At 42.4% G+C, this 16,544-nt stretch overlaps 2 protein-coding genes across 4 annotated transcripts in view; one reads left to right on the top strand and one right to left on the bottom strand.

Annotated features, from left to right (window-relative positions):
* pcxb (pyruvate carboxylase b) overlaps positions 1 to 16,544 on the top strand; it is a 283,342-nt gene that overhangs the window by 164,687 nt on the left and 102,111 nt on the right. The window lies entirely within an intron of this gene.
* Positions 667 to 16,544, bottom strand: part of LOC139621326 (leucine-rich repeat and fibronectin type-III domain-containing protein 4) — a 41,279-nt gene continuing 25,401 nt past the window's right edge. Inside the window, exons 7-8 of the mRNA XM_071477746.1 lie at positions 15,126 to 15,860; positions 667 to 4,248 (exon numbers count right to left, since the gene is read on the bottom strand). Of these exons, the coding sequence (XP_071333847.1) occupies positions 2,907 to 4,248; positions 15,126 to 15,860 (2,077 nt within the window). The 3' untranslated portion in view covers positions 667 to 2,906. The remainder of the gene's footprint in view (positions 4,249 to 15,125; positions 15,861 to 16,544) is intronic.

The raw sequence follows: 16,544 nt of genomic DNA, 5'->3' as shown, positions 1-16,544 counted from the left end.
GATAAGGTTGATAATAACAAAGCATCAGAATCATGATCCATTAGTCTTGACAGCTTTTCGTTCTTGTTCAAGCTCACAAAATCTGTTTGTTGTCACTTGAGCTCTCTTTCCATTTCTGTGTGTCATATCAGATCTGTTGCAGGAAGTATTTTGTTTACTTGTATCTTTTTGTCTTTCTAAATACATTTCCATCTGTTCCTGGGACTCTCGATTTCCCTCTTTCCCCCACAATAGTTCTCTTTTATGCACGGTTTTTCTCTTTCCATCTTTTCTGTCATATGCTGTTCTTAATTACCTCCAGTAGAGGTACTTACCATCTAATCAACTCCACTGATTGACAAGTAAACAACTTCATTTTTGCCATGCATGCATTCATGCACTGAAGCATCTTTGACTCACAAGTTTGTCCTTTGTCTTAAAACTTTTCCATCCAGACAAAATCATTCTCACATTTCTCTGCAAATTCAAACTAAACCAAAGCACTATGGTTTTTGAAATTATCTATATAAACCTTATAACTAATAGAAATGATTAAATAGCTCTTTAAAATCTGGTGTAATATATAATAATGTAAATTATTTTCACAAATACACATTTAAAGTACATCTGTGAACACACATGCACACAACCACAACACATTTACTCCCTTGTGTTGATGAGTGTGTCTCTGTTTCATACGTGTAATTTTTATTATTTATATCAAGTCCAGAGAACAATATTGACTTTGGCAAAATGAAATAAAAACATAAAGGAAACAACAGTAATGGTTAAAAGTCATCATTATTAATGTAATTGGCTCTGTTTTATAGGCATCTGTTTGTGTGTGTAGGTCTGTGTTTTGGGGTGTGTGTGCTTGCCAGTTTGTGTGTTTGTGCTGTGTGTGCTTCTTCAGTATCTGTTTTGATCTTTATTTTTCTGCCTAGTTATAATCAACATTTTCTGTTCTAATCTTGACGATTTTTTGTTTGAAACAAAAAATCACACATTTTATATTTTGTATTTGATCCTAACATCATTCCCCAGAAAACAGAAACACATGGTGCGACAAGTAACATCATTTTATATATATATATATATATATATATATATACTATATATATATGTACTTTCAAGTTTTCTCTTTTCTTTTTTTTTTCTCATTGATAGATTTTTTTTCAGAGTCTCTGTGGTATGTGCCAATGGAGCAGTCGTCCCATTAGTTAAGTTTTACAAAGTCCTCCATTGAAGAGTTTCTATTGTCAGCGGCGTCACGGTTTTTAAACCGGTTCCTCTCTGAAAACATTCACTGATTGGATTTGAAGTGAATCCATGTGGCACAAAGGAACCTGAAGTCACAATAAATGAATTTTAGATTTTAATTCCCGCTTAATGGTTGCTGCTTTCTGACCATGCTACTTTGCTGAAAATCATGATTTATTCTGGTTTTGGCGACAATGTCTTTAAACATTTAACTTTTACTTGACTTTGGGAATTTTGATCACCTCTGATCTTAAAGTTTTAGATTAATTCCTTTTCCAGCATGTCCAGAAAGCGCTAAACCTTTTCAAACATGAATGGAGTCTGGTTGACTGGATTGCCCCTCACAAACATTCATATACATGTGTGCACACAAATACACACACAGGCACACATACACACACCCTGTCCCTGGTCCATCAGTGCATGCACACTTATGCATCCATTAGTATTATTCGTTTGGTCCATTATTATCTGACATCCAGTATGAGCTTGTCTTTGAGAAATGCACACTCGCACACGTTTGATCACACACTCCTGTTTCCTCCATTTTGTAATCCATATCGACTCCATTGTAATCCCAATGTCTTTCTTTTAATAATGTCTGTGCTCCCCTCGCTCTTTCCAGCCCATATCGATTGATCATGTCCAATGCACCCCGCTCTGTATTTATGCTTCCATAATCCACAGGCATGGCAAGCCAAAATCATTGTCCAGCCACAGAGGACACATAAAAGTCACATTCATCGTGTTTTGGAAAAGAGTTTCAAGATGGCCGTCAGTGTTGGAGTCAAAAAAACAAACAAACAAAAAAAAAAAACAAGATAACAAAGCAGGACTGTGCCATCAAAATCTTCTTCTTTTTTTTTTTTTTTTTTTTACTGTTGTATTTTTGTCAGAGAGAAAAGTACTTCTTCAGTATTAACGGTTGTGTTGATGGTTTTGATCCAGCGTAAACCCTCGTGGTGTTGTGGGGGGTTGGGACCCTGGAGAGCTGAAGTGTTAGCAACAGTCTGGTTCTATTAGTGTATAGGCTTTTCTGAGAATCCACACTGAGCTCACACCATCTCTGTCTCCACTATATATCCTTCATTCTGTTGCTCTGTTGTTGTTTTCCCCTCCCCACGTCTCTCCGTCTCTTTGTGACTATATATACCACTCACATTGTCTCATCTCAGCATTGTCGCTCTCTTTGCCTAGATTTTTGTTTATGTGTTACTACTTTCTTGTTCTGTCTTGTATCAGCCATTTTTACTGATGCCGCTTGAACTCAACCATGAGTATTTAAACACCATTTTAAAAATGCTGTGTGTTATGTTTCTCGCACTCACCCCCTTTTCTTGTCACATCTCTCTTCCCACTTATTTTCCAACCATCACTCTTCAGGTTAAATATAAAGAGCCTCTTAAAAATCCAGGTACACTTTTGCCTCTCCTCTTCACTTTTCTTGACTTTTCCCTGGACATATCAAGGACTGCACAAGTGAGACTTGAGTTAATTTTACTCGTCTCCCTCCCTATGAACTCACAACCTTCCCTTCTTCATCTGCAATCAATTCATCTTCCCTATCCTACCGCTTTACCCTCGTCAAATCAAGATCCCATTCAAACTGTCCTCTCACAGAACCCTTTATCCCTCTTAACTTTTTTATAATTCCTTTCCTCTGCCCCCTACACAACACTTTCCTCCAGTTCTTCAGCATTCCTCCCATCCTTCCCTTTCTCTTTCCCCCTGTCTTTTACACTGCCCGCTTTCCCAGTAGTGATCCCAGTGTTAGAGTTTGAGTTGGTGGTGTTATAAGCATGGATGTATCCCCGTTGGAACTCGCAGCGGGCTCCAAAGCCCCCGCCAACTTCGCCCTCGTCGCTGGTTGTTGAAGATGTTGTGCTTGTCGTCGAGGCACACTGCACAAGCATTCCATGAAGTGACTGGCTCCGCCTCGTCCAGATCACACTCAGCCGCTTGGCATAGCTGACAGCACCGTAGCGTTTGGCAACAGTTGCTGCAGCATCAGTTGCTAGGGCCACAGAGGAGCCCATATCCAGCGAGTGCCGCCGTTTGCTAACGGTCCCACAGGCAGGACTTAGAGGGGATACGGGACTCTGATAAGCCTGTGAGGAGTTCCATTTGTCCCTGCCTCGGGGAGTGATTCTCCAGTCCAACAGCTCCGAGTCTCTCAGGGGCGCAGCCAGAGAGAAACTGGCACGATTGGTCAGTTCTCTCTCCAGGTGGGGCTTTGGGCGGTCCCTGGAGCGTGACTGACGGGGCAGGGTGGATGGAGGGGAAGGGGAGTAGTAGAGGGGAGTTCTGTCACTTTCAGGGGTGTACGGTGGCGCCTTGTCCAGCTTCCTCTGCCTCACCACCAAAGCCATCTCACGTCCTGCCCCCGTCGATGTGGAAACTACCCCACCAGCTGAAAGAAACTGCTCCAGGTTGACTTTAGGCTTGGGCCTGGGCTTTGGAGGGAGTTTTGGAGGCAGAGAGGAAGCAGAATCAGCTGCTTCCTTCTCCTTGTCCTTGTCCTTGTCCTTTTCCTTGTCCTTCTCCCCTCCTCTTTTGGAAGGCAGACCGTTGGGCAGGACCACCATCATCATGTCCCCAGAACCATTTGACTGGTAGCACCCGCCACCATTTCCCCCTTTGTCCCTGCCCCCTACACCTCCACTTTGACAGCAGGCCCCACCTCCTGCTTCAGTGTTGCTGTTGTGACATATTATGTGGTCACCATGATTGCAAACACGGTGGCGAACCATGAGCGCCACAGTGAACACGAGTAGGGTGACCACAACAACACCACCAACCAAGATGGTCAGTGTCCCGCCCAGAAAGTGGGCCTGGAGAGAGCGGCATGCTGGGTAAACATCCTTGGTGGAGAATGTGGTACAGCCCAGAACCTTTGTTGCTGCTAATGATGTGATCGTGTCATCAAAAATGGCGAGCACACACAGGTTATAGTCCACACCGGAAACCAAGTTCTTCAACAGGAAACGGTCACTGGTCGATGGTAGAATCCTAAAGAGGGAGAGAAGACACAAAAGAGGACCTGAGTTAAATAAACATGCATGCTGTGCACAGGATGTGTCGTGGAAGTGGTAAAATATCTGCAGTAACTTGAAGTCTAGCCGGAATATTTTGACTATTGTGGAACTAAGAAGAAAGGCTTGAATACTGGACCAAAGCAAAGAGGAGGAGGGGTGAAAGGATGGCTAGAAACAGTGCAGGAGTGGATACTGCAGTAGGGGGAGAGAGGGAAAATGAGGCTATTGATGGAGAGCGCGCCCAGGGAACATGAAAAGAGAACTCTGTCTGCTCATTTGGAGTGCAGGGGTGTGTGTATGTGTGCGTGCTCGTACTTGAATCCCTGCGTGAAGAAAAAGTTGAGCCATTTTGTGGGACCTCGCATTGGAAAAAAGGGGCCATTTTAGTTTTAACAGTTAGGGCTAGGATTACAGCAAAGCTGAGACATTTTGTGGTTTTGATTAGGGGAATATAGGAAATGAATGTGTATTGTCATCACAAATGAGTTTGTGCTTTGTTGTCTTTTGACTACAAATGCGTTCCTGCATGTGTCTAATGAGTGAGCGCTTGCGTGGGATAAAGAGAGAAGAGCTTTGGCTGTGTCCTCATTTTAAGTGTTTGAGCAGCCGTTGGAACCAAAGCGTAGAATAGGTTAACAATGGAGAGACACAGAGAGAGAATAAACAATGAAGAGAGGTGATGATAAGAATGTTGGAGCACAGGCTTTACATAAGTTGTATGTGCTCGTCTCAATGTGTGTGTGTGCATTCATGGTTGTATATGTTTGTATTTATGACATACTAGAATAAAAATCAGCGTATTTTCATGTTAGTGGGTTTGTGTATGTGACCTGCTGGGGTAAAAGTGTATGTGTGGGAGACTGTAGCACAGCTCAAGTGTCTGTCGCTTATGGGTATGACTTTGCCCTCTGCTGTCCACCCCTCTTGTGTGGGCAAGTGTGTGTGTATTTTTGTGTTGCTTCTATGAATATTTTGTCAGTGACTCCTTTTCTTCTTTCCTCTCCTGCAGTTAATCTCCAACTCCTTCTTTTTCTCTCCTTTTTCAGACTACATCAAAGATCGTATTTGTATCGTCTGTTGCTAACATTCCAGCTCCCCTCAGACTTGAGCTACATCCTATAAAAGCCATCTAGTGTGACTCAGACACCGGGGGACACACTGCAGAAGGCCCCTAACCTTAGTCTGCTTATAATGCATTCAAAATAAAGAGACCAAGGACAGCAGCGAGTTGACCTACTTGTGTTTTTCTTAAATTAGGAATTCTCACAAATATATTTATATTTGTGTTACACTAATGAGAGGATTAACTGTCTTGAATAAATCAAGTTTAAGTTATCTTGGAAACTGAAGAGGGGCCTCAAAGGCAGAACCATGGACTGGGGTTACGATACTGTGAAGCAGGGATATTGATCACTGATTTTCACGGCCTTCTTGAAGCTTAAAAGTGAGCAAAATTGAAATTTTCTGATCTAATGCCCAGAATATCAACCATTGCACCGGTATAATTTGGGATTAAAAATACCTTTTGCAAAGAGCAGCGTGTGGCAAAGTCAGCTATACTGCCTTAGCGGATCTCCTGGAGTGATTTGAATAGCCAGGACTGGCACTGAAATGCCTCCAAACTAATTTCCTGCAGAAGCTCAGTATGATTTGATAAGGAATTACAATGTACTGTCTGACACTCCCAGACCCAGTATAATCTCAACGGACACAGGGGGCAGTCTCATTAAAATCTGCCTTATCCTGTGGTCATTAGATTGCTATGTATTGCTTTCTAACACTGTCATAAATTAGCCAATTAACTCATTCTCTGTGCAGGAGCGACTTTGGGACACCAGGTGTGTGTTGCCATGGTAAAGGCACATGATACGAGAGAAAGCAAGCTCTTCATGCAATATCCACACATTATTGTGTTATTTTCTTCTTTCAAAGACCAAATTCCAAACAAGCATAAAAACTGAATCATACAAAAATCGACTGCAGACACTTGAACAATTACACAGTCTAAGAAGAGGGTATGCTAAAGCCAGATTGCTGTAATGTCCCAGGAAATGCTGGTATCCGTTCTCTTTAAACAGTGTGGAAATGAGACACTGACTATACTGCAAGACCCAGAACTAGAGAGCAAAAACTCAAATTGGAAAGAAAGTAGAAAAATAAGGGTTTGAGTGCATACTTTTTACAGTCTTACAGAAAAGAGTTAGGCACCTTAAGAACTGAAATCAAACCAAAGCATTATACGCAAATATATCAGCAGTGAAAACCTAAAATGAAAGCCTGTCTTGGGCAATCAGTCACAGTGGAGGATTGTGAATTACCCCTGTAAAAGTCCAGTAGTAAAGGCACTGGGATACTTAATCAGATTTCCCACATGAAATATGCAAGAAGCGGCACTCATAACGCTACCGCTGCCTCTCTGTCTGAATAAAAAGCCTCGGTCATGTTATAGGCTTATAAAAGGCCCTGAGAAATATTACAGTGGTGTCAGTTCATCCAGAGCTTTTATGCGTCTACGTATAATTGATAGATCCCGCGAGGCGCAGACTTGACCATCAGCACAGGGAGTCATGCTCGGCTGAGGGGCTCTCTTTAACAAAGGTGATATTTAAATGGGTTTTCTCTTACTTTGATTCACTGTCATGTTAATGCATGCTCGTGTCTCATGTCCTTTCTTTTCCCATGTCGCTCAGTGTCTCAGGTTGATTAATATTGCTGATATACAGTTACATGCTTTATTGGATTCAGTGCTGGAAAAGAAGCTGTATTGTTATACAAGCAGTATTTGTGCTGATTCCCTCACCACCTTCTGATATATGCTTACATTATGAATTATCCTGCTCCAAATGAATTTATTTATTTATTTATATATATATATATATATATATATATATATGTATATATATATATATGTATATATATATATATATATATGTATATATGTGTGTGTATATATGTATATATATGTATATATGTGTGTATATATGTATATATATGTATATATGTATATATATGTATATGTATATGTGGATTAATGTAACAACTGAATGCTTCTCACAGTCTGTACTACATATGATACATTGGGACACAGCTTCAAACTGTCCCCTATTGTATGACCATGACTCACACACATAAAGACACCTTGAGTGAATCCTTGAGTCATTTTTCTAATCCCGCCATTCAATATCCCGTCCTTTATTCACTCTGTAATTTTTTTCAGCTCTCTTTCGATCCTCCTTCCTTCAGTCTATCCTCCTTATTCTTTTTCCATCCATCTTTTATGAACAGATTTCCATCTTTTCCCTGATCAGCCATTCCCTCTTATCTGTCAATATCTTCTGCCTTTTTCATCTCTCTGTAAACATTCATCCTTTCTGTCCCTTTACCTAAATCTGCAGCAGTGCACCCCTTTTGTCCCATGCTCTACTTTTACTATTTGACTTCTCTACTATTTGAGGTTTTTAGTTATGTTCATTCCCTCTGCTCATCTCCTCTCCTCCTTTGTCTCCCTTCATCTCTTTTACCTCCTCTGTGTTTCTGCAGCCAATCAGCTCTGCTCACTGCAAATCCTCTGCTGATTCTCACCAGGCTCCACCTGACCTCCCAGCCTTTCTCCATTTTGCAGTCACTGTACTATGTCTCTATTAGCCACAGCTATAACCGTGTACCATTATTCAGCATCCAAGGTCACTCCAGCTCCCCTCTTCCTTCTCCTCTCCTCATCATTTCCTCTTTATCTGCCTCTGCTCTTCCCTCCTCCTAATCCTCTCCTCTTATTTTTCCCTGCCACCTCTCCATTTGCCCTCATCTTACATTTCTCATCACCACTCTTCTCCTCCACCCCACCACTGCTCCCTCCCTTATGAGATCGTGAATCACCTCTCTGGTTGTTTTTGCCACTCTGGCTGCGACAGAAATAGGCAAGCAAATTCACTGAAATATACATGGAAGACTGGGACGCATGCATCTTTGATATGCTGATTCGCTACTACTCACTGCATTATGCATTTTTAACCATATTTACATGCCTATTGTCACATGCACATGCAAATATGCAGCTCTTTGGTGTGCATACGCATCCTGGACATGTGAAATGATTTTCACCTAAATCCTGAGTGTTCTTTAGACAATGTTCATGAATATAAAGTGCTCCCCATTCGAGTTGGACTACTGTTGTGAAAGAAAATGAATTGATTTATTGAGTTGGTTTTGTCTGAGAGGCAGGGGTGGTTGTTCTCACTGCATCCCTATATTTGCAGATGCTGGCATTGTGCTCTGTCACCTAACATACCGAGAGTGTGTGTCTGTCTCTGTGCTTCTAATTATGGTTAAACCCTGCAAAGGCACACACACAGATGCAGAGAGAAAGTGAGAGAGACAAGGGAGTGCTTTGTTCAAGCTGGTGACACAGAAACGAGTAATTATTAGTACCCAGGAGAGAGAGGGAGAGAGGAAAAGAAAGGACTGATAGCAGAGGGGATAAAGGAGTGGCAGAATCCTGTCCCCCTTTCCTCATCTGTCTTTCCTCCTCTCTTCCTCTTCTTCTCGTGTTCTCTTGCGGCCTCATTTCTTCCTCTTTTTTCCTCTCTCTATCTGCGTTACCAAGTCTGGTGGTCTGACACCAGACAAGCTTGGGCACAGAGAGCAAGAGAGAGAGAGAGAGAGAGAGAGAGAGAGAGAGAGAGAGAGACAACAAAGCAATTATCTCCTCTTCTGGCTGACATCTATACTGCCCTCGTTTCCTTTTACCCATGTCATGTCTTTTGTTCGTTTACCCTTTCCTCCATTTTTGGTCTTGATTTGTCGGACTGTTTACTATCTCGTTGGCTGTCTCCCTCAATTTAGTCTGATCTCTTCTTCTGTTTTCCTTGATCTGTCTTTCTGTCTGTCTACCCCCCCCCCCCCACCTCCCTTCTGGATTTTGTTTCATCCCTCCTTCTGTCTTTTTGCTTTCCTTAATCTATCCTTCTCACTCGGCTCTCTCATTTGGCCTGATTTTCTTGCTCTGCCTGATTCAGTTGTTTTCTCTCTCATTCCAATTCCCTTTTTATGACCTCCTTCTCCTCCCCAATCCCCCAGTATTTGTCTGTCTCCATCATTGCTCCCTGTTTTCTCTTCATTTTACTTTAACCACATGATAAAAAGTAGTATGAATCTGTCCCTCTCTACCTCGCTCACCTACTTCCTCCCTTCCTCTGATCTTACAGTATATTATAAGTTGACATATATACTGAGTGCTGACCCTTTCTCTTTTCCGTCCTTCATCTGCCTCTGATGTGAGTTGACACATGTATTGACACAGTAGTTTAACACTTAATTACATCTTCCCCTGGGGAACCACCCCCCCTCTTCTTTCCTTCATCCTTTTGGCCTTCTTTGTCTTTGCTCTTTTCTTCCTTCCTCCCTCTCTCTCCATCTTTGTCTCTGCATGCCTCCTTCCTCGCTCTTATCTCTCCTTGCATCCTTATCTATCCCTGCCTCAGCAGATGTACTTATCTTGTTTCTTGTATGATTTCTTGTATTAGTTACCAGGCGCATACCAGGCTAAAATAAGAAGCTGCTATCATTTCCCCAGCAATATCATATTGTGCAACACATGAGAGAAACTGAAAACATCTCTGGAGGTGAAAATAGTTCATACAGTGTACCACATATTTTCAAATGTATTTATAGATGGGGTCAGTACCCTGTGTCAAATACTAGTCACATATGGTGTGTAATTAGTGTCAGCAAATGAATGGCATTGCCATACACCTAATTTTCAGGTTCTACTTTTTAATCCTTTCATTTTTTTCTCCATTTGTGACTCATTACCCATGCCCTCATCTGTCTATTTCCCAGCATGCTACTTTCCTGTGGCTGTCAAACTCACCCTGTCCTTTTTAACTGTGTGTCCCTTTTTTGAGACTTGACTTTCATTATTCTCATTATTTCTTAAACTCTGCATGATTCTCTCTCCAGCTTCCTCCTCTTTCTGTCCCTCTGATCGTTTCTGGCCCCATTAAATTCGGTGCCAAACCTGACACTTTGAGTGCCCAGCAGGAAGGTTGATCCTGTTGTAACTGGAGCGAAATTGTGAAAATTGTCAAAGCTCTTCCACTCCTGTCTGCACACTTTGAGGACTTCTGAACCACATAAAAGACCTTTTGGCTCTGACGTGTACAAGTATCACACAGATGCCCTCTCTGGTGTGCCTTATGTACTGGTGATTCATAGTATCGACAATTTCTGTCCCAACAGATTGCCAGTGTTTTTAAAAAGGTACATCTTCAGTACACTTATAAAACACCAGGAGCACAAGAGAAAGCAACAAACTACATCTTATGTAATTTTATAAAGATTTACTAAGGTGTCTCAGTCGCTGTATTCACACACGGTTTGGACTCAATGACACCTATACTGTACAACGTAACACAGTTCCAACAAAATAGTCTTGCAACAAATATGCAACAATATTGTTGTGAGGCTTTGAGTGATTCTATTGTGCCATTGCATGCCCTATTTACTGTCAGATGGGTTTTGAGACTGGCAGAGAGATGATAATTCAACTCTATGGATGTATTTTGTGGCATTGTGTCCTTCAGTACCAAAGCAAACAAAGAATCAACTCAGTATCAACCAGCTTCACACAGATGCATGTTTTGTGAGGCTGATGGGTTGTATGTTCTGGTGGTTAAGGATAAAGAAACTCTTCAGCTCTTTGTGAATGGCCCTGTAAAAGGAGAAACAGTTGTACGAAGCTAAAAATCTTGCTGAAAAGATGAAACTAATTTTCTAGCAGATGGAATCTCGGAGGTGGCTTTGCAAATGCTGCCTCATTAACATGGAAGGACACTCTCTCTCCTGGTGCTTGTCCTTCAGGTGAGCTGACCCAAGTGTGGGTGAGAAAGACACACCAGTTTGGTAATTCCCCACATTCACCCAGCAACCTCAGGAAATCCTTGTATTTCTGAGATTTTCAGGACATCTGAACGTCATCTCACATTGGATAATCAAGGACATTTTCTCCCAATAAAATCACATGTGACACTGTAATGTTGTGGCAAAGCTCCAGGAAGGAAGTTCAGTTGGTGGTGTCGGGGGAGCAAAGGGTGACAGGGTGAGCGGTGCCCAGCGGACGCCACGCGGCCAACATCCCACCTGGCCCTGTCACATATGCCATCAGAATTAGACAAGCCTTGCTAAAATGGAAGCTGGTGTTGTCTAGCATGCGACTGACCTTTTAAAGATGATTAAATCTGGCAGCCACACAGTGCTCTGCTGTCCTGTAATCTGTTTAGACGCTATTCACCACTGTCTCACTATGTAGCTCACTTTTTGTCAATCGTTGGAAACTAGATCCTTTCTTAAAACTTTTCTGTATTCCTCTCTTTTGGCCTCTTTCCCTCAGTTCAGTTTAGTCCACCTGCCAAAATACACACACAACAGCAACAACAACAACAACAAACTATGAACACATATCTCACGCTTCCATTCTCTCCTTTTGAATTCATAAGCCAGACTCCTTTGGCTAACTCTCTCTTCTCTCAGACTCAGTAGCTGGTGTGATATTGGCTGGCACATTGATAACATAATAGATATCTATAGTGGAAATCCCTGACTGCATTGTTGTAGGCTTCCTTTCAAATGCTGCCCTCTTCTATTTTCCCTTCTGCTGTCCGGCGAGAGAGGTTTCCCTGCTCCCTTCCTAAAAGCCCTCAGACTTCTCATCTACTCTTAGAACATTTTTTTCTTTTTTCAATTCAAGTTTATATCTCAATTTCACCTTCAAGATAGGCACCACATCTGTTGTCACCACCTTTTGTGTTGATGGCGGTGTGATTTGTTCAGAGTTTAGTCAAACTTCAGACTCACTTCAAACTTACTCCCTCCTCACTGGATTTCAACAGCTCTCCAGTGACACTGGTTGCCTTGGCTCCGTCATTCTCACTTATCTCTCTGCTATTTTATTTCTTTGTGAGTCTCTTTGTGTCTAGCAGCATTTTCTTGTCTAGCTGCTGCACCTTCACCTTTACTGATGCTGCCATTTCATTATCTCCTTTAAGTTTATTTCCTTGGAGAAGGGCATTTTACCCGTGTCACTCTTTTGTGTTAAAGAGCTGAATTCATCCAGGACATTTTAATGACCTCCAATACAGCCTTGCAACAAATCCTGCCTTTGTCAATCTCAGTGTTCAGTTTTTGTTGCAAATTTATCAAATGGTTAGTTTGACTCTGAAGCTGTAGATGAACCGTCCCTGTGACTTTCCCTCTGAAGTCACAGATCCATTATATGCTATAAGCTTTGCTTTCTAGAGATAAAACACCTTTGCTTTTTATGTTAAGCAGCAAGTCAACTCACCTATTATTAGAATATTTTCTGTGGAGGAAGTAATGTAGCTGATCAGCATGGGAGCTTAGATCTCATTCAGTTCATTCAATTCAATCATTTAATTAGTTCTCCATGTGTAATTGCCACAAATGTGTCATGGGATTGTACAGAATATGCACTCATCTGTTTTGATGTGGCATTTCAGTGGTACACGTCCGCTCCTACAGCCTTTCATCCACCCATCCCTGTCTCTAGTAGTGGATCGCTGTGCTGCAGGGCTTTCACCACGCTGTCTTGTCTCTATTTCCTCTTCCTCCTGCTCCCTTGTGACATTATTCCTTCTGTTTATCTTTTGAAGGACTACTTCCCATCTCTCTGTTATTCCAAATTTCTGTGGGCTCCATTCTCTCCTCCCTCTGTCTCTTTCATTATGTCGGTCCTCCCATCTACCACACTCTCTGTCTTTCTTCCATACCCAGGTGTATTTCTGTTGTGTACACAGATTTTCTCTCTTATTCTATTCCAATGATGGATTTAAATACCTCCCCTCAATCACTCCACCCTCATTCCCTGGCTTTTTCCTTGAAGACCATTTGGGCCCACACCTCTCTCTTCTCCCCCTCACTGTCTGTCAGTCTCTTTCCTTTCACCCATCCTTCTTTCATCTCAATCTCTCCCCTGGTGATTTGTGTAGAAACCATCTCCTATCTTCGCCTTCTCCCTCAATCCCTCTCCTCCACCTCCTGAAATCTCGGAGGCCTCATTCCTCCCTTAAAATTCACCCATTCTTCACTTCTGGCTCTATCCATCATTCAAACAATTAGTTTCTCCTCCCCATCAGTCCTTTTTCCATTCACCCTTGGCTGCCATTTTTCATACTGTCCCTCAATCCTTCTGATTATACCTACTCAGTTTTTCACACATCCAGTCATCTTTCCATCCATCTCTCTTCCCTTCACCCCTTCTCTATACCATCTACAGCTAAGTGCCATCTTTATAATACCTTGGAGAAACCACATTCAATCTTGCATTTGTGCAGAATGAAATCAAAAACATAAATACATATAATGCCATGATGGCAGTCCCTGCCCAGCCTCATCTCTCCTCATCTTATCCCATCTCACTCACTATTCCAACCAGGGTTTTGCTGTAGCATCAACCACACACATACATGTTTCATCAGTCTGTGCTTGTAAATACTCAGGTGGTAAACTCTGAATACAGGCACATGTGCAGTGCATTAGCAGCATACATGTTAGCACAACAGGTAGCTGAAATCAAAGACATGCTGTCATATTTTATAAGACAAGACTCCTGTGTTGTGTTCATCCAACTTATTTCCTCATGTTTGCCTCATTTATTCCGTTCTTGTTTTTTTTCTAACAGCCTTCCCGTCTCTGCCCATGTTTCAGTTGATATTTGAGCAGTTAGTTGGAAGGGTGTCAGATTCATGATGTGAGTTCAGAACGTGTGAAACTTTTCATGTGAAAAGAGAAAGATTTGTTTTACATAAACCCTTTGCTTTGATTTGTTCTTCTAATCTTTTTGGCTCCACACTTGTAAAACTTTTTGCTACATCCACCGCTTCCAGTGTACAAATTGGCTCACAGTGATGCATAGAGACAGCGAGTGGAGATTGGCTGGTTTGCAAAGGTTTTCTTAGGTATGCAGAACAGGTTTTCACAAATTTTCCAAAAATGAAGCCTAAACTTATGAGACAGGGTGTGGCGGCAGTCTGTAAATAATTTGTGGTAACAAGAGGAATGTTGCAGCCCTTAACCTCAAATCTGGTCTTTATGAATGTTTGATTATTTTTCTGCCTCTGAGAGCATGTTGAGTAAACACAGACACTAAAGTCTGAGGGGATCTTATTTTAAATGCAAAGTGACATTGCTCACTGAAGATTTAAATGTTACTTCAAATTAAAAATGACATCTACCATCAAGATCCTCTGTCACTTGCCCATTAATGCTGGCACATGCTACTGTATGCCACTAAATGTTGCTGCAGATATATCTTGCATTCAGAGTCAGACACTTTCTACTTGGCTCTAGATGTCACAGAGGACACTGTCAGAAATCTTGAAAATCTCTCCTCCCTCAAAATCCCCTTTATTCCTTAAACGTTTTCTCCACTTGTTCTCCCATTCTATCCTCATCCATATGCGCTGACTGTTCACCTGTTGGGCTTTTATGTCATACAGTGATGGAGATAAATTATTAACTACCTTCGCCCCTCAATCCCTTCATCTGTCTCCCCATTCATCCTTCCCTTGAGCACCCCGCTCGTCCATGTACAAGGTGAACAGTTGCACTACTGAAGTGTCATGCTGTAATGGATAAATATTTCAGGGTTTTTTCATGAAAACAGGGAGGAGGGAACTGACAACAATGACTTGTGGTTTCAAATAGAGGAGAAGCTGTAAGACAATATCCAATGCCTGTTGCCGAGTATCAAAACTATTGTAGACATGTCAAATGCAGAATGAATACAGTTGTTTCCACAGTGAATAAGGTGTACTATATAGCAAAGGTTTAACTGACCTGTAGATGAGGGTCTCGTCTGCGGTGCAGTTGTACTGTATTTGATACATCCAGACAACATAAGCTGCAGACAAACGCCCCAAATCCCATCGGACCTGAGCCGAGGTTGATGTAACTCCTTGTACTCCAACCATCCTCCCTTCCTCCTCGTCCCCCTCGTCGTCCTCCATGCTCCCACCATCAGCTCTCTCTCCTTCGGAGGCCCTGCCGCTGTCGCCCTCTTCATCTTCCCCTCCGCCTCTTCTTCCATCCTCCACCTCTCCTCCTCGTCCTACGCCATTGTTAATCCCTCCGTTTTTCCCTGTGCTGATATCCGAGGAGCCCGGATCAGTCCGTAAAATTCCATTGGTCACGTTCCTGTTGTTCTTGGTGTTCACGTTGTTATTCCCTGTGTTTCCACCTGCTCCTCCCCGATGAGGCAGGGGGATTATTTTCAGGTCCACAGTAGCAGTCGCTTCACCTGCTGCATTTATTGCGATACATGTGTATGCTCCGTCATCCCGGGCAACAGTTACTAAGATATCCAAGGTCCCATTGCTGAAGGAGCTGGTCCGGGATGAGTTCGCAATGATGCGGTCATCTGGTGAAACCCAGTGGACTACTGGCTCAGGGTCGCCAATAGCTCGGCACTTTAGCGTGGCTCGCTGGCCCTCCAAGACCCACAGCTTGTGAGTGTGACGGGTGATGAGTGGTGGTTCACAAGTAAACTCCTCCTCAGGAATTGACCAGAAATATCTGTGAGACAAAGGGAGGGAAGAGGGATGAAGCCAATGACAGTGAGAGAGAGAGAGGGGGGGGGGGGGGGGGCAGGGGGCAGGGGGGAATCCTCTTTTTGGCTACGCTCAGGGATTTTTTCCTCCGATGTGGGTTTGGCAGATTAATGTGGTACATTAACCTAAAGATCTATGTGCTCTTGTCTATCAATTTAAGGATAAAGTTCAGTAACACACAACAGTCTGAACAATTTCCCATGCTACTCTGCAGAAAACAAGTCTTAGTAAAGAGTAATTAATGTTGACAGCGATGACTGATGACAACAACAGATGTTCATTTTCCTTTGTTTTCACTGCATACTTTTGACTGCAGGGTAAGACCGGAAAAAGTCTGAGAGAGACGCAGGGAGGAGAAACCGAGAGTCTGAAAGAGCAGAATAATTACTACCGATATATCACACCACTATTTCAAAACTCAGTCCTTACGGCCTACCTGTCCTGCGGGTTTTTGGTCCAGTTCTATTCTTAGATACATGATGATCCAATTAAGGTGCCATAAAATGTGAGGCCCTTAATTGGATCTAAGCTAGAACAGGGCTGGAGCAAAAACTGGACAGATTGGCCTGGAGACAAAGTTGTGAAACACTAACGATTTACAATTGGACTTAACACATCATTCAACCATTCAGACTATTCCTCTGCTCCC

Source organism: Trachinotus anak, unplaced genomic scaffold (genome assembly GCF_046630095.1).
Source record: "Trachinotus anak isolate AG129_WGS33_773 ecotype Australia unplaced genomic scaffold, CSIRO_AGI_Tana_v1 ptg000005l, whole genome shotgun sequence".
Lineage (NCBI taxonomy): Eukaryota > Metazoa > Chordata > Actinopteri > Carangiformes > Carangidae > Trachinotus > Trachinotus anak.
This window is presented reverse-complemented; position numbering and strand designations above follow the sequence as displayed.